The 24,036-nt window shown below is 61.9% G+C and overlaps 3 protein-coding genes across 10 annotated transcripts in view; all 3 read right to left on the reverse strand.

Annotated features, from left to right (window-relative positions):
- Positions 1 to 3,336: 3,336 nt before the first annotated feature.
- Positions 3,337 to 8,576, reverse strand: REN (renin). Its single transcript, XM_063356563.1, has 10 exons — positions 8,344 to 8,576; positions 7,531 to 7,687; positions 7,231 to 7,354; positions 6,900 to 7,018; positions 6,533 to 6,729; positions 5,751 to 5,759; positions 5,257 to 5,379; positions 4,530 to 4,674; positions 4,322 to 4,420; positions 3,337 to 3,899 (listed from the first exon to the last, which is right to left on the reverse strand). Exons 1-10 carry the CDS (start codon positions 8,490 to 8,492, stop codon positions 3,738 to 3,740), a joined length of 1,284 nt encoding a protein of 427 aa, XP_063212633.1. The 5' UTR covers positions 8,493 to 8,576; the 3' UTR covers positions 3,337 to 3,737.
- A 5,590-nt stretch (positions 8,577 to 14,166) lies between these two features.
- Positions 14,167 to 16,111, reverse strand: GOLT1A (golgi transport 1A). The gene is made up of 5 exons (XM_063356620.1): positions 15,846 to 16,111; positions 15,173 to 15,264; positions 14,885 to 15,063; positions 14,677 to 14,740; positions 14,167 to 14,488 (listed from the first exon to the last, which is right to left on the reverse strand). The coding sequence occupies exons 1-5, from the start codon at positions 15,868 to 15,870 to the stop codon at positions 14,450 to 14,452; spliced, it is 399 nt and encodes a 132-aa protein (XP_063212690.1). The 5' UTR covers positions 15,871 to 16,111; the 3' UTR covers positions 14,167 to 14,449.
- Positions 16,112 to 16,655: 544 nt separating this feature from the next.
- Positions 16,656 to 24,036, reverse strand: part of PLEKHA6 (pleckstrin homology domain containing A6) — a 47,249-nt gene continuing 39,868 nt past the window's right edge. For all 8 annotated transcript variants that reach the window (XM_063356373.1, XM_063356368.1, XM_063356369.1 and 5 more), the window contains 9 exons: positions 23,206 to 23,355; positions 21,709 to 21,835; positions 21,468 to 21,577; positions 21,001 to 21,183; positions 20,665 to 20,829; positions 20,296 to 20,429; positions 20,014 to 20,156; positions 19,275 to 19,398; positions 16,656 to 18,811 (listed from right to left, as the gene is read on the reverse strand). In XM_063356373.1, coding sequence (XP_063212443.1) covers positions 19,283 to 19,398; positions 20,014 to 20,156; positions 20,296 to 20,429; positions 20,665 to 20,829; positions 21,001 to 21,183; positions 21,468 to 21,577; positions 21,709 to 21,835; positions 23,206 to 23,355 — 1,128 coding nt within the window. In that variant the 3' untranslated portion in view covers positions 16,656 to 18,811; positions 19,275 to 19,282. The remainder of the gene's footprint in view (positions 18,812 to 19,274; positions 19,399 to 20,013; positions 20,157 to 20,295; positions 20,430 to 20,664; positions 20,830 to 21,000; positions 21,184 to 21,467; positions 21,578 to 21,708; positions 21,836 to 23,205; positions 23,356 to 24,036) is intronic.

The following is a 24,036-nucleotide window of genomic DNA, read 5'->3' on the forward strand; positions in this document are numbered from 1 at the left end:
CGGGATCATCCCCCGGGAACGGCACCGGGATCCGCACCGGGATCCTCGCTTGGGAACCACCCCCGCGACCCGCCCCGGGACCCGCAACGGGATGCCCCCCCGGGAACCTCCCCGCGATCCGCACCGGGATCCTCCCCCGGGAACCTCCCTGGGACCCGCACCGGAATCCTCCCCCGGAAACCCCTCCGGGACCCGAAACGGGATCACCCCCCGGAAACCTCCCCGCGATCCGCACCGGGATCCTCGCCTGGGAACCCCTCTAGGACCCGCACCGGGAACCACCCCCGGGACCCACAACGGGACCCGCACGGGGTTTCACCTCCGGGAACCTCTCTGGGACCCGCACCGGGAAACCCCCTCCGGGACCCCCTCACAGGATCATCACCGGGACTCCTCATCGGGAATGCCCCCGGCACCCGCACTGGGACCCCCCACCCGGCAACAGAACCGGGAACCTCCCCCGGAACCCGCACCAAAACCGCATCAGGACCCCGCATCGGCAACACCCCTAGGATGCGCACCGGGACCCCACCTCGGGAACCACACCGGGAAGCCCCCCTGGACCCCATACCGGGAACACCAACCCCCCGGGACCTGCACCAGGACCCCGCACCAAAGATTCCCCCCAGGACCTGCACTGTGACTCCACATCGGGACGCTCCCCCCCAGGACATCCCTCAGGACCTCCCCCCACCCATCACATCTGCTGCCGGTGCCCTCCATCCCCCCTATCCCCAGATCCCCTCGGCCATCCCAGGGGAGGCTCCGCACAGCTTCCCCCATCCCTTTGGGGTCTGGGATAAAAAGGATGGGGAGGCACGGGATGCACCCCAGGATGTGCTGGCAGCATCCTGGGCTCCAGGAGGGACACATCCTCTCCGGACCACCCTCTCCCATCTCACCCACCAAGCGCCCACCCCCACAGGGGATTTACAGTTGGGCTGGAGAGAGGTTTGATATTTAAAGACAGAGCACAACTGGCCCGTTGGCACAGCCCCCCCGCAGCCGCTGATACCGCTCCAGCTCCGGCTTCATTATCGAAGGAAATAACAATTGCACATGGCTCGGAGCGGAGAATGCCCCCTCCAAAGTTTACAGCTGGCTGCGGCTGAAACCAGCTAAATGGACCATGGAGACTTGGGGAAAATCGTTTAAGGAAGGGGGAAAAAAAATAAAGCAGCCAGCTCCCCGTGTTTCTAAATATAGAGCGAGCTCTGTCAGTTTTAATAGGATGGTCATAATTGCTCCTGCCGCTTTGCTGGGCTGAGGGTGGCCTAATTGCTCGCCCATAACAATCACAAGTGTTAATACGGGGCAGTTGCGGGTGAGCGGTGCCTTGCAGCCAGCAGCCACCAGGAAATTGCCCTGGCACAGGCGATTAGAGGTGTTAATAGGATGGCTTAAGGGGCCCAGGAGCACCACCGCCAGCAGCCCGGGCATTTTTACCCTCCCACTGCTCAGAACAACTCTGTTGAATAGGGACAGAACTGGATCCACAAAAAACATCCTTATTTTAGGCCAGCCTGACCATTTTCCAGCTGAGGGCTATAGGCAGAAGCCATCATGGGGGCTTAAGTCACCTGGTGCTTTTCCAAGCTCACATCCACTCGAGCCTTTGCGGTGTAGAATAGGACAGAGAAGGCTTAGTTATTTCCAACTGGAGAGTTTCCCTGCGGTAGGAAGGAAGGGGAGAAGCCTGCCAGCATCGCTGTACGGCCAGAAGGTTGTGGAGAGGCCGGGCTGTAGCTGCAGCGCTGATCTGTGCAGACGTCCCCATGCTGGGCGTCTCTGGGCAGCTCTGCCCTCCCTCCCGTGCTGCCGCTGCTTCTCAGCCCCTGGGAAGCTGCCTGGAGCGGCCGGGAGTGCTCAGGAAATGCTGGATGAACACGAGATACGCTGGTGGCTGGGGCCCCTTCCCTCCACCCCCGGCCCCCAAAGAGCCGCTGCCACTGCTCTCCTCACCCCTATGTTGGAGGTGATGGATCAGTGCTGCAGAAGGCGATGGCAAGAAACCAGTAACGTCGTTGGGTGCCTGGAATTTCCCCTCCTTGGAGACTCAGGGTTGTGCATCCCAGTGTTAAGGGGTTTAAATGCAACGTGGCTGCAGGGAGCCTCCCAGGAGGGACAAACATCCGCTCAGCCACATCCTCTCTGCTGTAAGGCTCTGCTGCTGCTCGGTGGGACGGGGCAGGGGATGAGGTGCGGTGCTGGGAGGGATGGGAGGGCTGGCAAGCAGAGGCTGCTGCCTACCTGGCTGGAAAGGCCACGCAGCAGCTGCCGTTTCAGTGCTGGCAGGAGCATCCCTCTCCCGAACATCCCTGCAGCCTGAGGCAGCTCGTGTCAGCAACAGGGAATTCATCAGCAGTCATCGCCGGTGGCAGAAATGAGGATGAGAAGCTTCTGCGAGCGGTTGCACTCAGATGGTGGCTTGCTCCAGGCTCTGCTCCAGAAGCCCAAACGTTGTGCTCTGCTGTACAGGCACGTTTCCAGGGCTCGGCTGCGGACCGAGTCACAGACCTGAGCTGGTCGAACTGGAGACGAGAGAGTGTGTCGCAAACCGCTTGGCATTGGGGAAGCGCTTGGATTCGCAGCTGCTGGGCTGTAACTGGAAGCACTGCAGCTCTCCCGCAGAACTGGAAATGTCAGCCTCCAGCTGGGAGCCCTGGTCTGTCCTCTCCTGCCAGGGCAGCCGGCGCGGGGCTCGCAGCTCCAGCTCCCGCTGAGCATCGTCTCCGCACATGGCCGGGACAGAGCCCGGCCTCCAGTTGTTAGCTGGAGCCAACGTGGCAAGGAAAACAGATCCAGCAACAGATCCTGCCTTCCTGCTGGAGCAAAGTCAGCCACCCTTAACCACAGCAGGTTACCCCTTAACCACAGCAAGTCACCCCTTAACCACCTTAACCTTCCCTTCCCCCAGGAGCAGCAGAGCAGACGTACAGCCCGGTCCCTTTGTCCCCAGGGGTGCGACCAGCGGTCCCAGGTCCCCCTTGGGAAGGCAGGTCGAGGCATGGGTCGCCCACGCAGCACCTCACCTCCTGCAGAAAGAGCTTGTTTGCTGTTTGGAAAGACCCCGATTTGCCTACAGGTAGATGTTGCGGCACTAACCGGGAGCGTGTTCACTCCTAGGAAATGGGGAAGGACATAAATGCAGTGGTGGGTCACAGAGGAGCACTTGTTGTCCGGTTCTCTTCATAAAAGTGCCTGATCCCTCCCCCTCTGCAAGAATAAGCATCCACTCAGTGTCCTGTTGCTCTGAGTTTGTTTAATATTAAAGTCATAAAGAGGGGTAGGGTTAACACCAGCTACAACGATCATTACACACAGCCAGTTAATTTTTCTCCCATTCAGAGGATAACAGAAACCACCAGATCATCCCTCCTCAGTCTCAACCCGCCAGCAGCGATCCCCTGCGTGCCAGGTGCTCTATTGCACATCACCCTGAAAGTCCCTGGAGGTGCGATTCTGGACCCAGGATCCCGTTAGGATTTCCAGACCGAACGCCCTCGCCAGAAGACGCATTTAAGGCTCAGTTCTCCCCGGCAGCAGAGACTCTCGGGAAGCAGAGCGGGGGTTTTGGAGTGGGAGAAGGCGAGGTTTTGCAGTTGCTTCAGTACAGAGAGGAGGTGGCTGAGCGGTAAGGAAACGCCGTTCTCGTTTGCACTTCAAATCCTTCCTTCTCGGTGGTACTCTTGCCTCCAGGCTGGTTGCCCCGTCCCTCTCCCCAGCGCCCCCGGCCGTCAGCGGGCTGTGGCGAAGCCGATGCGGTTGTTGCGCCGGTCGAATTTGGTGTAGTAGTGCCCGATGAAGCTGGCGCCCAGGATCCAGAGGGGACCAGCCGGGGGTGGGATGTCCAGCCCCGAGAAAGCCACCACGCAGACGTCCTCCCCGTACTGGGATTGCTGCAAAGAGGAGACCCAGGTGGTGATGGAGGGGCCAGGAGGGAGATCTCTACCGCAGCGTGCCCAAGGAAGGGCTGTGATCCCCCGCTCAACACCCTTCCCTTGGCCTCGACGTTCCTTCCTCCAGGAAGGAGGATCCCTGCCTGTCTCTGCTCTTTGCTGCTCACCCCAAATCTCCCCGAAACCACCCAAGGAAGCAGCGACAGGTTGGTCCGGCTCACCTGGAAACCTCTGCCGAACGGGAGGGTTTGGGGAAAACCAAGAAACGTCATTCCAGGGCTCATCCCAGCTGCTTTAGAGGAGCCAGGAGGGTGTGGGATGCTGCAGGAGAGCTGCACCCCGAGATGCACCGCTCTCCCTGGCCGACGCACCCACCCCGGGGAGAGCCCCCCTCCCGCCCCGCGCGGAGGGGTGCCGCTTACCCGCAGGATGTAGGCTGAGCCGCTGAGCACGTACGCCTTCCCCCCCAGGTGGAAGGAGATGTTGGGCAGCTGAGGGACTCGGTCACAGTCCACCACGTACTGCGGGAGGGGGAGACAGCGCTGAGCCCGTCCGCTGGGGGAGGGATGGGCTGGGGTACAGGCGGCGAGGGGGCAGGGACGCAGAGCAGGGCAAGGGGGGGTTGCTCACCTCTCCTTCGGCCATTTCTGCTGCCCCGATGGCTTTCATCAGCACGGAGATGGGGCCGGCGGGGCCGGTGATGTAGGATGCTCCCGTGTCAATGGCCACTGAACAGCCTTCCTTGCAGAAGAGGATTTCGGCCCCTATGGACACCCTGGAGCAGGAGGGGAGAGTGGTTGCCTTTCGGCTCCCAGGGCTGTACACACCCACGGGCAAGTGTGCCACATCTTTGGCCAGGGCACGCTGGCCAAGCAGAGCATGTGCTGCTCCCGGTGCCTCCAGAGTACAGACTCTCCCAGGGGCACTTGGAACCCTCCCTTCAAGCTTCTCAAATGCGAATGCTAAGCTTCATCATGTGTGGGTTTTAGTAGTTTTTTGATTTTTTTTTTTTTTTGAATCAAACAAAGCGGAATTGTTTCAGTGCCTCACACTCCTTCGGCAGGACTAAAGAGGGTTAAACTCTTCCACTGCAGCTTCCAAGTCGGATCAGCCCACGGTGCCACCCCCTCTGTCGCTCCCCAGCTCCTTGCTGAGCCTGGGGAGGCAGCTCCCTGCTGCAAGAACCAACCCAGCTCCGCGCCAGAGGGGAAAGCATCCGCCAGCAACGCTGAATGAACACGTGCCCCCACGGACCACCTTCCCCAGCACCCAGCAAGCTTTCCCCAGGCCCCCCCTCGCACACCCAGGGAGCTTTGCAGGATGCGGCCGGCGCAGGGGCATCCCTGCCCTCACCCACCCCTTCATGCTGATCTGCCAGTAGCCGCTCTTGCTGACGTTCAGGTAGTGGAAATCCCCCATGTAGTAGGCTGGGTCGCTGCCTCCGAGGATTATTTCCCCCCCGGGTTTCAGAGGAGCGTTCCTAGGGTGCAAAACACAGCGGAGTGATCCCCACCCCCGGCTGCTGTCCCCGAATAAACAGGGAGAAGGGAGCAGCCCCGGGCACGGGGCTCTGCGGGGAGCAAGGTGGGGCAGAAGAAACCCCGAGTTAGTTCAGAGGGGTGCGAGAGCTGGCAGGAGAGGGGGTGCCACATGCTGAGGTCTCCGAGCAGGTGGGTGCTGGCTGCTGTGCCGGGCAGGCGTGCGGGCAGTGCCCGGGGCGGTGTGAGCTCCCAGGGACCAGGGCTCGCCCGGGGCCGGCAGCGCGAGCCGGGTCTGCTGCCCGTCCCCGGGGAGCGTGGGTGACTGTTAGTGGGTGCTGCCTCGAAGCGCTCATGCTTTTCATCTTCTTACTTCGAAGCTCTGCAAAGAGAGAGATGCTCCATAAGCCTGTGGTCCCAGAGCGGCTGTGTCCCCTGGGTGCCGAGGGGACCCGAGCACCACCCAGACAAGGCTGTGGTTACAGCCAGCATCGTTAGGCTTTGTTCGTTATTGATGGATCCACCTTTAGTTGAGGTAAAGGGCTACCATGCCTGCTTTAAGCCTGCGTTTGTGGGTCTGTCACTGCACATTGCCAGGAGCTGTGGGGAGTGCTGGGGGGGGACAGCATTCCTGCTCTGCCAGAACGGGTCCTCCCGCTGCTCCCGTGGGTTTTGGTGCTGCTGGGAGGAGGGATGCTGGTGCACAACATTTTGGTGCAAGAAATGAAAGGGGTTTGGCTGACGGTGCAGGTTTTTCTTCAATAGATTATTTCTTTTTTTAATTTTGCCTTTAGAGGAAACACTAAATCCACTGCTGTCTGTGATTGCTCCAGCCCCATTAGCAGAGCTGGCGACTCCGCAATCCGACAATGATAAACGAGCGTGGAGCAGCCTCTCCCACTCTCGGCACTCCCTGCCCAGCAGCTCCAGATAAGCATCCACCTGGCTCTGCCTCTTGTGCTGCATCGTTCCACCCCAGCTCCTCCAGACACCCCCCACATGCCCGTCCCCTCCATCCCAGCCGGAGCCCTACAGCCCCAGACATGGGGCTTTCCCAGTCCCGAGATGCAAACCCAGCATCCCGCCGTTCTAATGCCCATCCCCTGTAAAACAAGCACCTCTCCAGCCCCAGCGCCTGCCATTCAGGAAACCCACCGGCTGTAGTAGACAGAAAACACGTCCTCCTTGAGGATCTGCTGGGAGAGGATGCGGTCGAAGACGGGGGTGATGCCGTCGATGGCCTGGCTGGGGTAGCCCATCCCCAGCACCCCATCAAACCTGGCAAAGATGAAGGGGAAGGCAGGCAGCGCCGTCGCCTCGGCGAAGACCTGGATGATGGGGATGTCTGACACCTGGAGAAGGGCACCAGTGTCCTTGCAGGGAGCTGGGGGGCTAAATCCCCATCAGACCCCCCCTGCTCTTGGATAACTGGGGATGCTCTTGTTGGGCAGCAGAGCCACAGGTGGGCATCTCCCTGCTGAGCCAGCGGCTCCAGGTCTGTGAATTCAGGGCACGCACTCACCATGACGATGTCTTGGCTGAGGAAGCCTTTGACGCTTCCCGTCCCGTAGCGGATAGCGAAGCCCGTGCCATTGGCTATGTACGTCCGCGACTTGGAGGAGTCGTAGCGGCTGTGGGAAACTGGGGAGAGGGAGAAGGTGCATCAAAGAAAGCGAGGGAGGTGGCAATGGCAGGACCGGCTGAGCGTCTGTGCTCCCCCAGTCTCCGTGGGATGATGAACCCCTCCTGCCCCAGTGCCAGGACAGCAGCAGAGAGACCCCCCTGTGCAAAGGTAAACCCACCCCAGCCCACTTTTACATCCTCGAGATGGAGGGACATGTCCCCATACCCACCGCAGGCGCTGTAGAGGGGGGAGCACTTGTAGGACGGCACCCATAGATTGGCCGAGCCCGTGTCGAAGACCACCTTGAAGGTCTGGGCGGGGGTACCGATGCTGATCTCGCCGAAATACTGGGTCTGGAAGAGACACGGCATGGGGAGCATCACTGGGGTCACAGCTCAGATAGCGGAGGGCGCTCACGCAGACCCCAGCCCCCGGCAGCACCTGCACCGTGGGGGTGCAGCGGGCAGGACCCGGGGGGGCGCAGGGCCGTGCCGGGGTGACAGGCCCCCCCCCGCAGGGAGAGACTCACGTCCAGGTAGTTGGTGAGGAGGGTGGGAGCCGTCCCGTTCCTGGGGCCGGCCGCGCCGCTGCCTCTGCTCTGCCTCAGCTCGGGGAAGACGTCGGACACCTTCACACCCATCTCCTGCAGCGTCTGGCGGATGGAGGGCATCCTCCGCAGCGCGATCCTGCCGGGGGTGGGGGGGCGAGGGCAGGGCTGGGGGGCCGGCGAGCACCGGGGTACCCGCAGGAGACACACACACACACACACACCCCCGATCCCTGCCACCACCCCCCCGCAGCACTCCTGCCTCGGGAAATCCAGCCGGGTGGCTCTAGATGGCAGCAGCTCCCCGCGCCGTGGGGCTGCCAACCGAGCCCCGGTGGGTCCCGCTGCCACGGCATCCCCGAGCCCCACACCGGCCCCGGGGCCTGGCGGGGGGATGCAGCAGGTGGGATGCACCACGATCCCCGCGGGGAAGGGACCCCCCACGGGGGCTGGTTGCTGCAGGAGGCACCCACCGATGCCGGGCAGCCACCCACGGGGGGAGCCCAGCCCCACGCATCTGTCTGCAAGTGAAGCGTTTCGCCTTGGCCTCCTGGGCTATTTGGGAGACAGGGGTGGTGCCGAGCCGTGGGGTGCTCAAGGGGAGAGAGGAAGAGGAGCAAGGTGTGGTAGCGCAGAACAGAAAAGGAGGAGGAAGGGGAGAAGGGTTCCCCAGCATGGCTGCAGCAGGAGGAGAGTCCCTCGGTCCTCAGCACCAGCCCAAGCACCCAAAAAACAAGTGGGAGACAGCAAGACCCATGACATTGTGGGCCACCTGCAACGCGCATGCCTGCTGACCTCTGCAAAGCCTGGGCTGGCGAGGGGAAGAAGCTGGCGCCCCAGGTCACGGCCAAGACCATCAGATATTGCTGCACCCTCCTGCTGCGTCCTGCCGGCATCGCGCTCTCCCCGGGCAGCCGCCTCCTTTGCCAGCAGCTTCGTTGCATCCCAAAGGGGAGGATGCTTTTATAGCCTGGGTTTCTGCATCCGTGTGGGTTTCTCCTCCCCGCTGGCCGGGGGAGGGCTGGGGAATCCCACGGGCAGCACCGTGGGCAGGTGGCTGGATGGTGACAGCCCCTGTGGAGGGTGGCATGGCCAGGAGAGCCCCGCGCCCGGCTGCAGGTGGGCACAGCTGACAAGTATGGCTGGCAAAGGGAGCTGTGAATAGCTGGGAGCCGCAAGCCCACACTCCTTGTGGTTAATGGCATTGCTACATGTCAGCACCCGGCCATCGCTAACGCGGCGTGTGCGGGGCATGGGCCAAATGCCTGCTGGTGTCAATCAGGAGAGCTGACGGGTGATGCTGACACAGGTGGCTCAGGTCTAGAAAGCAGTCTGGCCAAGGAGATGTCCCTGAGCTCCATGCTGCAGAGGAATGGGGTCGTCCCTGAAGGCCCAGGGTTGGGAACAGCAAGAGGAACTCAGCCACAGCCCCTCCAGCCACGTAGACACCAATTGCAAACCCACCAGACCCCACTGCCCTTATGGGGGCTGCTCTGAGCACAATGAGGAGGAACCTCCCCCCCGGCTCCATTACACCAGCGAGGGAGCAGAGCCGGGGGCAGAGAACAGCTGAACTCACTGCAGGGGTTGCATATGACATAAGATCCAGGTACGAGCATCCACAGCCTGGCCAGGCACACCGCGGTCGGGAGGAGCGGTGTGTTCTCTGCCCTGTAAAAGCAGGGTGCAGAGGAGCCCAGCGTGGCTCTGGGTGCCCGAGCTGCATTGCCCGCTCTGCCCTGTGCTTTGGAAGGGAGATGCTGCTCGAAAACGCCAGGGTGGGCTGCGGAGGACTCCTGCAGACAAGGTGCATCATTGGTCCCCAGCTCACACACGGCTCTGTTTCCCTGAGTAGCGCCTAGCCCAGGGTGGTGGGTGCCGGATCAGGCCCCGTGGCTCCAAGCCCAGTGCTTGAGCTCAGGGAATCTTGGTGGGAAATGACTGCAAAGGCAATAAAATTGTTCTTGGAAGAAACCTGATGACACACTTGCCCCTGCCTCGAAACCCCGGCTCCGCAATGATGCCGATGTGCCCCTGTTGCGGATGGGGTTTGTTTGTTTGGGGCACTGCTGTCACCCTTGCCCAGGGGACACCATTGCTGAGGGGGGTGAGGAGGACACCCCACAAGCTACAGACAGCTTCTCCCCAAAACCAGGACTTCAAAAACTCCTTCCCCTGGGGGATTTTGGCTGTAGCCTTTGGAGCCAGGGGAAGGCTGACCTCGGCGGGCACCGAGGCTCTGCCCCGTGGGTCGCAGCCCCGTTCCCCCCAGCCCTGACGTCTTTTCCCACGCCAAGCCCCGGTGCTGCGTCACTCGGGGGAGCTTGTGCCCCCGTGCAGGTTGCGGCGAGGTGCAGAGGTCAGGAGGCAGCAGCCCAGCCCAGGAACCACAGCGATGCGAGAGAGAGAGCCTGGCAGGGAGCCACCGGACATAAATCCCCTTCCCGGGCATCCCGCGGGCCCTGCCTGTTTTGCCGAGCCCCGTTCCCCAAAGGAGAGGCCGGGGCTGCAGCGTGACTTCAAAGGAAAGGGACCACGTCAGCCCAGGGAAGGTGGTCCCAGGAGCCATGGGGCTCCGGCGTTTCCAGCTCCCCTTTGACCCATGGCTAAGGGGAGACACGTCTGCAGGAGCCCCGAGGAGCATTAGATGCTCTGGGCACGGCTTTTCCCTGGGAAGGATGGATGGACTCCTCTCCCGTGGGGCAGCTGGAGCGGGATGCAGCTGGGAACGGTGGAGGGCTGCGGGTACCAGGGAAGAGGCAGCACCAGCCTGCTGCGATCCCCAAGGGAGACAGCCCTTCCCTGCCAAGGGGCTGGGCACCACAGCCCTTTTGATGGGAACCCAAGGCATAAACAGGCAAAAACAACTTATCCAAGCCCATCAGAGAACTGAGGGCTGTTGCCTTGCAGTGGCCAGTGGTAGCCCTGAGCCTGACCTGCCTTGCTGGCAGCACCAGGGCTGGAGGACACCCTCGGTACAGGACACCTTCCCCACACAAGGAAAATCCCCAGAAGGCGTTTTTCACTTACCTCTGCCAGCAGCAAGCAGGGATGAGCAGCTGGTGCATGGGAGAAGCGTTGGAAAGTCCTGACACGGGGCTTTAAATAACCTACAAAGGGTATGTTTGTGCACGGGGTTATAGGAACCAGGGGAGGGGGAAGGAGCGTCGCCCCCCGGCTCGAAGGGCTGGAGCAGGAGCCGTTCCGAGGGCCAGGCTCTGCCGGGCAGCAACAGGGACATCAACCAGCTCCGGGACCGCACCGATTTTATCCCCAGCCCTTCAGGAGCCCCAGACCCGCCGGGAAGATGCTTAACGATTCCCACGCAGCCCCGAAGCACCCGGCAGCTCTAAGCAAAGCATCGCTTAACCTGAATTTGCCAGGACTGAAGGTAACAGGCCGGCAGGCGAGGCTGCAGCCTCCCCGCTCGGTGCCCGCGCTGCTGCGGGAAACCTGCCGCACTTCGCTGCAAAGGGCTGGGGCTCCATAAAATCGCCCATCCTACAAAGGGCAGCTCATCTGGAAACAGCAGGGGAACGCTCTTAAGTTATTTTCCCTGCCTGCTTTCAAGGAGTCAGACGATTGAGCGCAGAGTGAATTCAAGGAAAAATGCTTTCCAGAGAGAAACAAATGCTTCCCTCTCTAGTGTCAGGCTGAACAAGAGCATTTGTTACAATAAAATTTGAAATATTAAGTACTTCCCTCTCTAAATGGAATCATTAGGAAGTTTTACTGAATAGCCTTATTTCTTAAGGGATTTTTAAAACGGTACAAAAAGGTAGGCACATTTCTGTCCTTCCCACACATTTTACGCGCATTTCTAATCCGTGAGTTTGTTGCTCGTAAAAAACACACGAGGCTCGTGAGGATCCTTGTTCCGCATGACCAAAAAGCTCAAGCACCAAAGCAACTTTTGGAAAGGACTTCGGCTCCGGACGGCACCGACACTGGGGGAATTCGGCCATTGACGTCAGCAGAGCCAGGGCTTCACCCAAAGTGTTTGCTTAAAACCAAAACTTCTCTGGCAGGGCACATCGAAATCGCAGTTTACTGAACCAGAGGGAAAACATTTCCCTGCAATAAGCCCCAGAAAGGCAGGCTGGGGAGAGCAGCGCCAGCTCCCGCTCGCTGCTGCCTGCTCCATCCCAGCCTTTCCCTGGGTCACTCTGGAGCCAGCCGGGAAGCATCCTCCGCTGCCACCCAGGGATGATGCTGGGTGAAGCCTGGCTTCATTTTTCCCAGCAGGGTGAAGTCCTGGGGACACACGCCCAGGTCACCCGTGCTTGCTGCCACGGGGATGGGGCATTAAACAGAGGGAATCACGTTATCCTGCACGCGACGTCTCTAGGAGCGCTCCTCTTCCTTCTGGGGAAGCTCCGAAGCTGAAGCTTCACCAGGAAAAGTTGCTCTGCAGCCCAAGTTTTCAGCCGGGGTGAAGCAAAGATGGGAATCGCAGCTAGGCACCAGGGAGGCTGCGGCCCTCGCTTATCCGCGTGACGTCCATCCCGCTCTTCCCCTCCCATCCCTCCTCCCCAGGCAGCTGCCCGGCTCTCGCTCTGCTCCAAACCCCTCCGCTTTATCATCAAAGCTGGCCCTGACACCAGCAGAGCTGGACCCACCTCTACCTTCCTCCTGCCCACAGCCAAGCTGGTGCTGGGAAACTGCTCCGTTTTCTTTTCCCCCTTCTCAGGAGCATTCTGTGGATGAGCATCTGAGGGATGCTGCCCTCATTTATACCTGCTGTGGAGCTCATCCTCTGCTCCCCAGGGCTCAGGCAGGCTGCTGGGCCTGGGCTTTGGGTACCCAAATGAGTGACCCGCCATCAGCTGAGCCTTCAGAGCTCTGCTCTCACGTGGTGCCAACCCACCGCGAACCCGGGCACGGGGGCAGTACCTGCAAAGTGCCACCAGCTCCATCAGGCTGCGCTTCAATCAAGAGGGAACAGGTTTAACTCAAACTCATTAATTAATTCTTGCAAGTTAAGAAGGGTATCTGCACAGGGACCAGCTTTGATGTGATTGCCTTGGTTTAATTAAGCTCCTGCTTGCACCCAGCTTCCCAAGCGCTCATAGAAACCTGGCTCGCATCCGTTTAGCTTGTGTCTCTGATTGCGCGGACCCGTTGAGTTATCCGACCAGTTCTCCGGCCATGCTGGCTGCGCTCCTGGGGAGAGGAGTTTCTGCAGCCCGAACAAAACAGCTCCTTTATAATCATCGGAGGTTAAGCTCAGAGGGCTCCGCACTGTCCTCAGATTCCTGCCTGCAGCGAAGGTCTCCCAGCGAGCAGCCGGCCCCTCACGCCGGGGGTTGCTCATCCTCCGGAGCATCCAGCAGCGCAGGTCCTGCCTCAAGCAGGGTCTAAAAGCACTTGATGCACCTGGGCCTGAAGGGTTCTTGAGGCCAAATCGGTTGCAGAGAGGACGCAGAGGGGACGTGGTGGGCGACGCGATGTGACGGGGCCCCCAGCAGCCGGCCAAACCAGCCACTTTCCGTCCCTCCAGACACAGGCTGGAAAGCGGCAGGTTCCCATCGCCCTCTCAGAAGGTGTGCTGGGGCTGTGAGGATGCGCGGCGGATGAAAAGGTGCTTTGAATGCCAGCCGATGGGGCCGGATCCCTCTCCGGGGTGTAAGCCACACATCTCAGCAGGAGCGGTGCAGACGTCTGGGTCGCGGGTGGGCAGCCAGGCTCCCCCAGCACCCATACTGGTGTTGGGGTGGGCACAGGGCGCTGGAGATGTTCTCCTGGCTCAAACCCTGGCAGAACTCTCCTGATGCTCGCCACCGCCGTAGGTCCCACCGGCTCCATCCTGCCAGGCAGCAGCCAGCGGATCCAGCTCTGCTCCTTCCTGGCCGCGTCCCGCAGGAAGCAGGTCTATGGGAAATGCGGGTCCTGGCCCGTAACGCTCAGAGACAGCAGCACTGTAACTCTATGGATTTGCTCCAGCCCCCCCACCCCACCCCAGCATCTCTCAATTAATTAATAACCCCAGATGTCATTTGCTTTTTCATGGTGGCTGAATTTGAACAGGGTAATTTACTCTCCTCCGATCAGGTCATGAAATGTTAATGTGGTTTAATGGGTGTTTTCCTAACCTCCCCTACCCTCTCCTGCGGCTCCCCGGGCTCTGCTCTCTGCAGCCCACGTCCCCGTGGGACGCGTGGGAAGGCAGTGCCATGGCCACTGCCGGCGAGCCAGGCCTACCTGCGCTGGCCAGGGCTCATGGCCAGGGCAGTTGGGGCCATGGCCACTGGAAGGTCCCTGTGCCACCTCTCCAGCCATGACCATGGGAAGGTCCCCATGGCACCTCCAGCCACAGCCGTAGGAAGATCCCCATATCATCTCCAGCTGTGGCCATGGGAAGGTCCCTGTGCCACCTCCAGCTGTGGCCATGGGAAGGTCCCCACGCCACCTCCAGCCACAGCCATGGGAAGATCCCCATGCCATCTGCAGCCGTAGCCATGGGAAGAACCCCATGCCTTCTCCAGCCATGGCCATGGGAAGATCCCCATGCCGTCTCCAGCCATGGCCATGGTGCCCCTTGGTGAACACTAAGAGGAGCCAGAGCTGGAGCAAGCCTTGAGCCAGAGGAAAGGAACACAGCCTGAGTTCAGTCTCAGACACATTTTTTAATTTAATCTCTCAACAGGGGAAGACAAAAAGAATGAAATAACGCTAATAATTCCAGAAGCCTGCCTGGCATAGCGTTTGGTCCCCGCAGCCTCGCTCAGGAGCTGCTCACAGGATCCCCGTGGGGCAGCAAGGCACCGTCCCCACAGCGGGGGTGGCTCCGACCGGTGCTGAGGGTCCTGGGGATGAGAGAGGTGGCAGCTCACCACGGGACAGCCGGATCCAGGGCTTCCTCGCGCCGTCCCATCTCCAGCGATGTGGCCCGTCTCGCAGGTCACACCATGGAGCTGCTGTCTCCCACCTTCTGCAAGAGCTGCGACAGGGACACATCCTGATTAGCAGGAAAATCCTCCAGTGCATCTTCAGGGGACCATGGAGAGACCCCGCAGTGACCTCCCCTGACTGGTCCCAACCATTGTGATCAGATTGGTTATCACCCAAGGACTGAGAACCCCAAGGGTCACATCCACCCGGGAGAACCATGCCCAGCGCCCCCCTCACCTTGCTCAGCACGGGGATGTTTGCCAGTGAGCCCAAAAACCCAAAAGCCACCGGGAAAAAACTCCTGCATTGAAACAAAAGTCGTGGTTAAGATCCGTGCCAGGATTTTGCCGGGATGGGAGCAATGGGGTTCTGTCCAGGGCTTCAGGCCATGAGGCTTGACGGCTTCTGCTCTCCAGCCTGGGCCACTGGGTGCTGTGGGACGGACCTGAAGAGGTTGATGAAGCCATAAGCCTCCAGCAACATGCCCAGGAGGGGCCACCGCATGAGGACAATGACGACCCCCCCGAGAAAGAAGCTGGTGCCCTTCATCTTTGGCCGCTGGAAGAAGAAGGTGAAGGTCCTCTTGAAGCCGATGATGAAGACCAAGCCAGAGAGGAAGAGGATCTGGGAGGATGAAGGGGAGCAGATCAGAGAAGTCCTGCCCAGACGGACCCTTGGCTCCATCCTGGGCATCAGTGCCCACTGTGGGGAGCCCCGGCAGCCCTGTACTCACGTTCCCAAAGGCCAGGAGCACCGAGTCGAAGTACAAGAGTATCCCAAAAAGGAGGAAGAAGAGGCCGAAGCCGACCAGTCCCACGCCAATCCCTGCGGACGATGGGAGAGAACCTCAGGCTGCGGTCGCTCTCCTTGGCACATCCCTGGCCCGTTCCCTCCCACAAATGTGCTTTGGATTTGTCTCCAAAGCTTAGAAACGGCTTTTCCACCTGCTCACGCCTTGGGGAGGCTGTCGGTACCCCAGAAACGCCTCTGGGCTGATAGATAAAGAAAAAATAAACGGGAAGGTCGCCTCCAGCATTTTTCTAGGCAGTTGTATGAAGGGTGCTGGTGCAGGCAGCTGGTGGGGGAGGCTGGAGATGCTCCCCGGACAAGCCAGGCACGTTCCCAGCTGCTGTTCCTGATGCAGACCCGGGGCAGAGGGTGAGGGTAACCCCGGCCCTGCAGCGCCCACGGTGCTGGCCCCTCCCGAGGGAGCTCCTGGCGTGTCCCCACACCCCAGCAGGGCTCCTGCCGTGTCCCCCCCACCCCAGGATGGGGCACTGCACCCTCTCCCTGCCCTGGCAACCCCCCGTCACCAGCCTCCAGCCCCAGCTGTGGAGCATCCCCATGCTGTGCCCTGCTGATGGGCATCGCCACGGGGACACGGCCACCCCAGCCCGCCCGCTTACGCTGGAAGTCGGTCAGAGACACCATCTTGCCGGCGATGGGGCTGGGCGAGGGCTGCCGCCCTTCCACGTGCCTCCCCGGCAGCGACCCTTGGAAAGCCCTTTAGTCCCCACGTCATCCTGCAAATCATTAACGCCCCGGCAGCACCTGCCCCGCGCCCGCAGCACCTCCCGCAGGGGGGACACGGGGGCCGGGCATCGCCGCAGGGTGACATGCAGAGAGGCCGGTGGCCGCGGGTCCCTGCCTGATCCTGCCTTCCCTCACCCCCCAGGGACCTCTACACCCACGTCCCTCAGGAGAGCCTGCAGCTCCACACATTCACAACCCCGTCGCTTTTATTCCTTGGCTTTACGCGAATTTGCCGGGTAGAAATGCATCTCTCTTATTCCTCCAAGAGGGCTGGCTATTGAGCTAGAATAAACTCCACGGGAAAAATGACCCCCCGCAAACCAGGGAGAGGGAGGAGGAGGTGCCACCAGCCCTGGAGCGAGCTATGGGCAAGGCGAGACCCTTCCTCAACGGTTGAAATGCTGTAGCCACGCATCCCCTGCCTCTTCGCGCTTGTATGGAAGCGTTATCCAAGGTCACCTCTCCACAAAAGACACCGACACCTTGTCGTTTCTTAGATACTTTTATTTCTCTAACACTAGCAAAAAAAACCCAGAAAACAAATGCCTCCCTTCCCACCCTCCCCAGTGCATAAATAGATTTCCTCCCGATGCAAATCCTTTCTCGGTTACAAGTCACTGGTATATGAAGTGTTATGAAAAATAATAACCAAAATAAAATTAAGTTTGTTTTTTTTTTAAAAAAAAAAAAACAAAAACACAAAATAAGGACTACCAGGTTCCACAACAGGGCAGCCGTGGGGTGGTGGTGCACCGGGCTGCGCTCACGGTTTGGGGAATGCTCAGACCCGGCCACCGCAGCATGGAGCTCACCGGTGGCTCCGGGAACCGGAGCACGGGGATGCTCCTCGTCCCCTCCGGCCCCCAGAACCAGGAGGAACTGCTGCCCGTGGGTCTGGGTGCCCCCTCGGCTCCCCACCGGGCAGCTCCCAGCCCCGGCGTGGGCCACAGCCGGGACGTCCCGGCGGTGTCCCCGCAGCCAGTGTAAGTGGGGTCTGCCCCGGTTACACGGGCTGGGGAGCCCGCCCCGGCCACCCCGCCACTGCACTCGGGGACAGGGAAATAAACGCGTCATCTCTTAAAACTTACAGTCTCTTTTATATTTTATTTTAAATAAATTTGCTTTTAATAAAAGCAGAAAAAATATATATATTTTAAATAGGTATTTTTTTTTCTCCTTTTTTTTTTTTTTTTTAAATTTTCTTTTTTTTTTTTTTTCCCCCCCCTCTGATAGATTGGCAAAGAATCTGCTTTTGCAACTCATTGGCAGGGCTGGTGCCAACAGCCCTGTGGAGAGAGAGATTAGCACAAAACAGTACCTCCCAGAAAAGAAGAGAAAACCAAATATAGATATATATTATAAATGTATAATTTCCATAAAACATATATTAAGGCATGTAATAGCAAAATAAAGGGCCAGCTTTATGAGCTAAGAGGGCTGCGGGACTCGGGGCTCCTGGGATCCTACCGGTATTGCTAAGATGGGGTGCGCGGGGGGCGATGGGGATGCGGGGGGGGGGGCGTAGCACAGGGTGGGGGTCCTGGTGGGTGTCAGGATCAGGGCGGGAGGGAAATAGCTGCAGGATGGATGGTACCCAGCTCCTCACTCCCTCTGCCCCCTCCAGCCCCATTGCGGCAGCCCTGCACAACCTCGCGGGGGAGGTTCCACTTTTCCAGGCAGAACCAGCTTCTTTTTTTTCCCCCCCTCCCTCCAGAAAGCTACAGAAAAGGGTAAACTCGCTACAGGAAAACCAAACAGATCTGAGGGTCTGGAGTGCAACGGTAAGGTCTTGGGGCGAGACGCGGTGCTGGATTTTCAGAGGGGCTGAGACAGAGGTGACAGAAGGACGGGGTGACAGAAGGACGGGGGGGACAGCTACAGCGCTGCTCCCCACGCTGAGGACGAGTCCCACTGCTGCCGCCTGGCCCCAAGCCCCTTCTCCTCCTGGTCGCCATCCCCATCCAGCGCAGAGGGATCCCTGCCGAGCCCGCGGCTTTGCCGTCCCACCTCGCCCCCCCCAGCTCCCCACCACCGCTCCATCTCTGCTCCCGTGACACGTCCCCAGCCCTGCCCAGACCTCCTGCTCCGTGCCAGCGGCGCACCAGTGCCCCGGGCAGCCCTCACGCCATCCTGAGTGCACCGCTCCCCTGGGCACCTCCCTGTCCTCCCCTCAGTCCCATCTCCATCCCTCCTGTCCCCGTCACAGCTCCTTCTTCCTCCTGCTAAGCCACCACCGCGAGGGGTGGTGGGACAGGCCAGGCTCTGCCGGTGGCCACCCCCAGCCAGACGGATGCTAAAAGCAGGTTCAGGGCACAGGGAGGGGAAGAGGCACCCGAGGAGCCGAGATGGAGCATCCAGGTCCAGTGTAAGGTGGAAGCACCATCCATGGTGGGGACTGGCCACCCAGAAGAACCCCTTCGCAGACCTTTGGGAGACCAACGCGTCCAGCCTGGGGAGTCCAACACTCCCCCAAGGCTACCCCAGCAAGGAGATGGCCACTGTGCCAGGGGCCACCGCTGCAGATGCCCCTGCCTGACGCCTTGTCCATGCAAGCCTGACACCCAGGACACCGCCGATCTGTCCCAGGGGGGCTCCTCGGGGACCACGCTCCAGTGGACAACCTGCCAGCAGCCGCACGTCTCCTCGGGGACGGGGCAGAGCAGCTGGGGGTGTCGGCGACACGTCTCCCCACTGGGCTGTGCCGGGTGGTCTCGCCGTCGGCGGGAGGGAAGGGGGTCCGGGAGAACCGAAAACGATGGTGAGAGGTTCACTGTCGTGTCGGGACGTTAAAACGTGGCCCCGTGGAACTTGACGGCGCCAGCAGCAGACAGGGCTTGAGCTGGAGGGAGAGGAGAGCGGGGCCGAGCTACGCGTGGGGCTGGGGGGCAGCCCCTGTGCCCACCCCACAGACCCCTCCTGCCCTGCTTGGAGGAAAACCTAGCGCAGATTCGGCTCTGTGCCCCCAGCTCTCTGAGGGGAACCTCCAACCGAGCAGGGGGATGCCACGTCCCCCCACTTTGCAGCCACCAACGCAGATGTGCCAAGGCAGGTATCCCCCACAGCCTGGCCCTGAGACCCCCCCTTTTTCGGTCGCTGCAGGTGTCCCCCTGCCCACGCTGGGGTCCCTGCCTTCGCCTTGGAGGACACTTGCGCTTGGTCCATGGAGGAGACGGGGCTGACGTGGCTCGGGAGATGTTAGCTGGAGCAAGCAGCGATGGACGGGCGCAGAAGAGGCGCCCCCCCTGCCCGGCCCCCTGGGATGGAGAGAAGATGGGATGAAGTACGAGAGAAGAAGTGCTTACTTCATGGCTCAGACACGCATAAAATGGCTGTTGTCGGCGGCCCGGGATGTTTCAGACGAGAGGGGGTTGGTCGGTGGAGTCGGGGAGGCTGGGGAGGTGGGAGGGCTTGGGGTAGCGCATTGAGCTGGAAACAAGAAATGGGAGAAGGGCATGAAGAACACAAGCTGCCGGCAGCAGCGAGGGGAAGGAAGGACCCAGCGAGAGGTTAGCGGAGGGGAGGAAAGGGAGAGGAAGGAAAGGGGGGAAGCAAGCGCGGTCAGGACAAACAGCCACAGCGGCACCCGGCCGCGGCACGCACACGTGAGCTCCCCGCAGGGCTCCTCATGGACAAGGCATGGTGTGTCACCACGGTGGCTCGGGCAGGGTGTGCCACCGTGCGCTGCATGGCCGGGCATTCCCATCCTGCAGCATCTCCAATGCTTCTGATGAGGTGGCGGAACCTGTGCCTGGCTGAAGCGGCTGCTCCATCCCACGACACTCAGAGCTGCCGCAGCCCCAGGCACCGTGGGCACGGTCCCGGCATCCGCCAGCATCACCAGGCTGGTTGTCCCACTGCGCAGGGATGCCCTGCCCCAGGACCGATGCAACCCGCTCTCCTGCCTGTATTTACCCCTTGCTGCCTGTCCAGCCCATAAATCCTGCCTCACCCCTCCTTCTCCTTCGGCACGTAACACTACTCGTGGTCCGCTCTCCCATGGGGCTGGCAGGCTCCGACCCTCCGTGTCCCCCCGTGCCTTACCCGAGAGCATGCGGCCCCGGCGGGAGGCTTCGGCAGCCAGAGCACACGAGATCTCTATCCTCTTCTCCTGCTCCTGCAGCTGGGTCTCGGGGTCCTGGGGGACGTCCACCTCCCCCTCGCCCAGGGGGATGACGTTCTGCAGGCTGGGCAGAGCACCCGGCATCAGCACCCACGCCCGGCCTCGAGGGGACAGACCCCGCGGGGATGGATGGGGAAGGGGTGCGGGGGGCGGTGGGGCGCACCCCGGGACGGCCGGCGTGGGCACAGGCACAGCAGCCTCACCTGGATTTGGCAATGAGGGTCTTGATCCTTTCCACTTTCTTCTGCTTCTCCTTCATCTCCTCGGGGCTGAGCGGCGTGTCGGGCTCCAGTTCGACGTACCGCTCAGGGATGAGGACTTTATCCGGCGTGGAGAGCTGGGGGCAGTGGGAAGGGCTGAGCCGTGTGCTGGCCACCGGGGACCCATCCGCACTCCAGCACCCACCTGCCCCACTCGCCACCAGCACCTGCCTGGGCAAGGGCAACCTCTGGCCGGGTACGGCCAGTGGCTCCAGGATCCTGACCGATGCAGGAGGATGGATGGACCCCCCGGTGCAGGGCACGGAGGGAGGGATGCCCGGTGCCCAAGCCCCCACGCCGGCCCGTCCTCACCTCCTTGTTGATGTCCACGTCGTAGTGCTGCGGCTCCAGCTCCATCTTGCGCAGCCGGGCGATCTCCTCCTGGGGTGTCTCGTAGACCTTGCCGGGGTCGTCGGAACGCAGCGCTGCCTCCAGGTCGGAGATATCAACCTCGTGGATGCTGCGGTGCCGGCGCACCTGCGAGGGACCCCAGCCCCGCTGAGCCCCGCCAGGATGGCACAGTCCCCTTCCCCAGCACCCACCCCCTTCCCCAGCCCCCAGTGTCCCCTCTGCTCCATCAGGGACCTCGGGCACTCTGCAAAACACAGGCCGGTTTGCCCCAGCCCCATGGCCAGTGCGGGGACTCACCACCTTGTAGGAGGCAGGTGCCTTTGTGCCGGGGGTCTCGGGCTGATGGCTGCTGGGGAGCTGCAGGCTGCGCCGCTTCTCCTTCATGGAGCCGCTCTGGTGGCGCTTCATGCGGTCGATCTGCTCCTCCACGCTCATCTTCACCTTCGTTTCATTGGCGAACACAGCACTCTTTGGTCTCTCCTGGGGAGAGCCCAGCCCCACGGTCATGCACGGTCCGGCCCCATCCTCCCGGCGCCCCAACACTCTGGAATGGGGCTGCTCAGCCCGCTCCTGGGGTGGGGGGAAGGCACCAAAATAACCCGGGGGGGGATCCCGAGGAGTTGGATGCTGAGATGCGGAGCCACGCAGGGACGGGCTCCCCTGTGCGCTGCCCCAGCCCCACAGGCTGTGATACAGCCCCCGCTTTGCTAACCCAGCCCCCAGCCCCACCATCCTGGCCCCCAGCCCCTTGATGTGAGCCCTACCCGGGAGCTGAGCCCGTTGGCCATGCCACCCACGCTCCTCCTTGGCATGCCGGCAGCCGGCACCGCCTCCTCCTCCGCTGGAGACTTGGTCCTGGGGGGGACGATGCCCACTGCGGAGCGAACGGAAACGCCAGGCTGAATCCCCCGGGGACCAAGAGCAGGGTCCCAGCAAGATGCTGGGTGCTCCTGGCAGGCATGGAGGAGCCCACTGGAGCGGGACCTGCTGTCCCCGGTGCCGTACCCTTGTTGAGAGCCGCCTGCTTCTCCGCGTCCTGCTCCTGCCGGCTCTGCAGGAGCCCCTCGGCCGTGGGTCCAGGGGGGGCTGCTCGCTGCACCTCTTTCTTGCTCTGCTCGAAGCTCGTCTTGGGCTGTAGGGGAAAGCAGGACCCCGGTGAGACCCCGTCCTGCCTGGGGACCGTGCTCTGCCTGGGGGTAGACCCACTGCTCTCCGGAGCCGTGGGGTGACACGCGGCCCGCAGACGCACTCCCGGGAGTGGATGGACACACAGACATGGACCAGGCGGTACCAGTACACCCCAAACGTGTGGGGAGAGGGGTTCGCAGGGCTCTGCAGCTCTTGCCCCTGCTATGCCCCATCCCATTCAGTCTGGGCACGGATCACTGTCCCCATAGCACAGGCTCCTGCGTGGGAAAAGCTTCCTGCAGGGGTGACAGTCCTGCCACGGCTCGGGGGTGGCACCCAGGAGCCCCGGGATGGGGACACCCTGGCCCTGTGCTGAGCTCCAGCGAGATCCCATGCCCGCGGGAGAGGATGGGGTCCCACGGGGGCAGAAGTCAGGGCAGACCCTGTGCAGCAGCGGAGAGCGAGCAGAAGGCCATTTTCGGGGTCCTTCCCCCCTACCTCCCTGGGGCACACCCTGCCCAGGGCCCCGGCACCGGTGCAATGGTGCTGGTACAACAGAGGGGTACAGCAACAAGCCAAGGAGCCCACCATGCTGCTCTTGACCACCCTGTGCTCCGCACGGAGACGACACATCCCGACCCCTCCTTATACCCCGTGGATTGGCCTGCAGCCATGACCGTGCCACCCTACAGCCGCACGGCTGCTGGAGATGCCACCTGCGCTCGCAGTGGGGTCCGTCACCCTTCCCCAACTCAGCACGGCCACGGCTTTGCGGTGCCAGCCCCGGCCTGCACGCATCCTGCCCCCCCCGGCCGCAAGGACGCTTCTGTCTCCTGGTGCCCAAAGCTGGCCCCTTTCCCTGGTGGGAGCGCAGATGAGGCATTACCAGGAATTCCCAAATTGGGGTTCGGGGCAGGAGCTGGAGGGGGGGAGGTCACCCCCGTGGGCAGAGCTTGCCGGTGCTGCACGGCGGGGAGCGGCACTGCAGAAGGACAGCGAGAGAGGCGAGGGCAGAGGAAAGCAGAGGGGCTGGTACCGGGGCCTGTGGGATCTTTGGGGGCTGGCCAGGAGCCTGTCCCTATCCTGAGCGAGTGCAGCGGGTGCTGCGTGTGGGCGCAGGGGACCTGGCGGGGACAGGAGGGCCACGGCGAGGCTGCTGGGGGGACATTGCTCCCCTTGGAGAGGGCAGCTACCAGCCACATGCTGCTGTCCCTTCGCCAAGTGCCACCTCCACGCGGTCCCTGTCCCCACCTTGCCAGCGCAGAGGGTGGGCAGCCCCATGGCCCGTCTCAACCCAGCCCCTTCCAGCCGACGTTTCGGGGAGGAAGAGGACGGGGCCGCTGCTGCGGGGCTGCTCTGGAGAGGTTTCGGTACCTGTCCCCTCTTCGCCTCGCCGCCTTGCTGCCAGGAAGGGGAGGTGGGGTACGGCCAGAGGCGGCTCTCGCCGGGGAGCGGAGGAACAGTCGGAGGAGACTCCAGGGGTACGTAGGACTTGGGGAGGGGAGGTCGAGGCGGGCCCGGTTCCTGGGGTGGAGAGGAGCGTGAGGCGTGAGAGCAGAGACACTGAGAGCCAGGGAGGAAGAGAGAGTTAGAAAAAAGATCGAGACAACACACAGCGGAAGCGTCGAGCCAAGGAAAGGAGGAGGGAGAGCAGCCGGACGGCGCTGCCATGGCCCCGCGGTCTCCGTGTCCCCACGCAGAGGAGGACAGTGCTTGCCACCTCTGGTGTCACCCTTGCTGCTGCATGCCCCCAGCGGGGCAGGCAGGGCTCGGGGGCTGCCTGAGCGAGGGGTGCCCCAGCTTGGGGCTGGCAGCCCCCAGGAAACCTTGGCATCGCCTCTGTGCTGCCAGGAGGGGTTGGGGAGTCCCCAGATTCCACCCTAAACTTGACGTGGATGAAGGTGAGAACCCCGAGAGGGGACTGTGCTGGCAGCAGGAGCTGGTCCCGAAGCCGAAGGCTGGAGCTGAGCAACTCTCAGCCTTCAGGGCTGCTTGATGCAGGAGCCCGAAGGCTGCAAAGCCCAGCTGCAAGGACCACAGACCCAGATGTCACCAGGGGACACCGCAGCCCATGCACGTGGCCAAAATGGTGCCCCCAGGCAGAGCCATAAGGAAACCCAGCCATCCTCTGTGTCTGGTGCCCGCCCGGCCCCCGAGAGCGAAGGCTCGGGCCAGCCCGCGAGCTGGGCCGGGGACCCGATGGTG

This window comes from Chroicocephalus ridibundus, chromosome 20 (assembly GCF_963924245.1).
Source record: "Chroicocephalus ridibundus chromosome 20, bChrRid1.1, whole genome shotgun sequence".
Lineage (NCBI taxonomy): Eukaryota > Metazoa > Chordata > Aves > Charadriiformes > Laridae > Chroicocephalus > Chroicocephalus ridibundus.

Coding starts and splice junctions, on each gene's coding strand:
- GOLT1A (XM_063356620.1), bottom strand. CDS start 15,870: ATGGTGTCTCTGACCGACTTCCAGC. Junction 15,265..15,845: donor GTCTCTGACCGACTTCCAGC/GTAAGCGGGCGG, acceptor CATCGTCCGCAG/GGATTGGCGTGGGACTGGTC. Junction 14,741..14,884: donor GGCTTCATCAACCTCTTCAG/GTCCGTCCCACA, acceptor GTTTCAATGCAG/GAGTTTTTTCCCGGTGGCTT.
- REN (XM_063356563.1), bottom strand. CDS start 8,492: ATGCAACGAAGCTGCTGGCAAAGGAGGCGGCTGCCCGGGGAGAGCGCG. Junction 7,019..7,230: donor CCCCCTCTACAGCGCCTGCG/GTGGGTATGGGG, acceptor CCCTCTCCCCAG/TTTCCCACAGCCGCTACGAC. Junction 4,421..4,529: donor CAGAAATGGCCGAAGGAGAG/GTGAGCAACCCC, acceptor CCCCTCCCGCAG/TACGTGGTGGACTGTGACCG.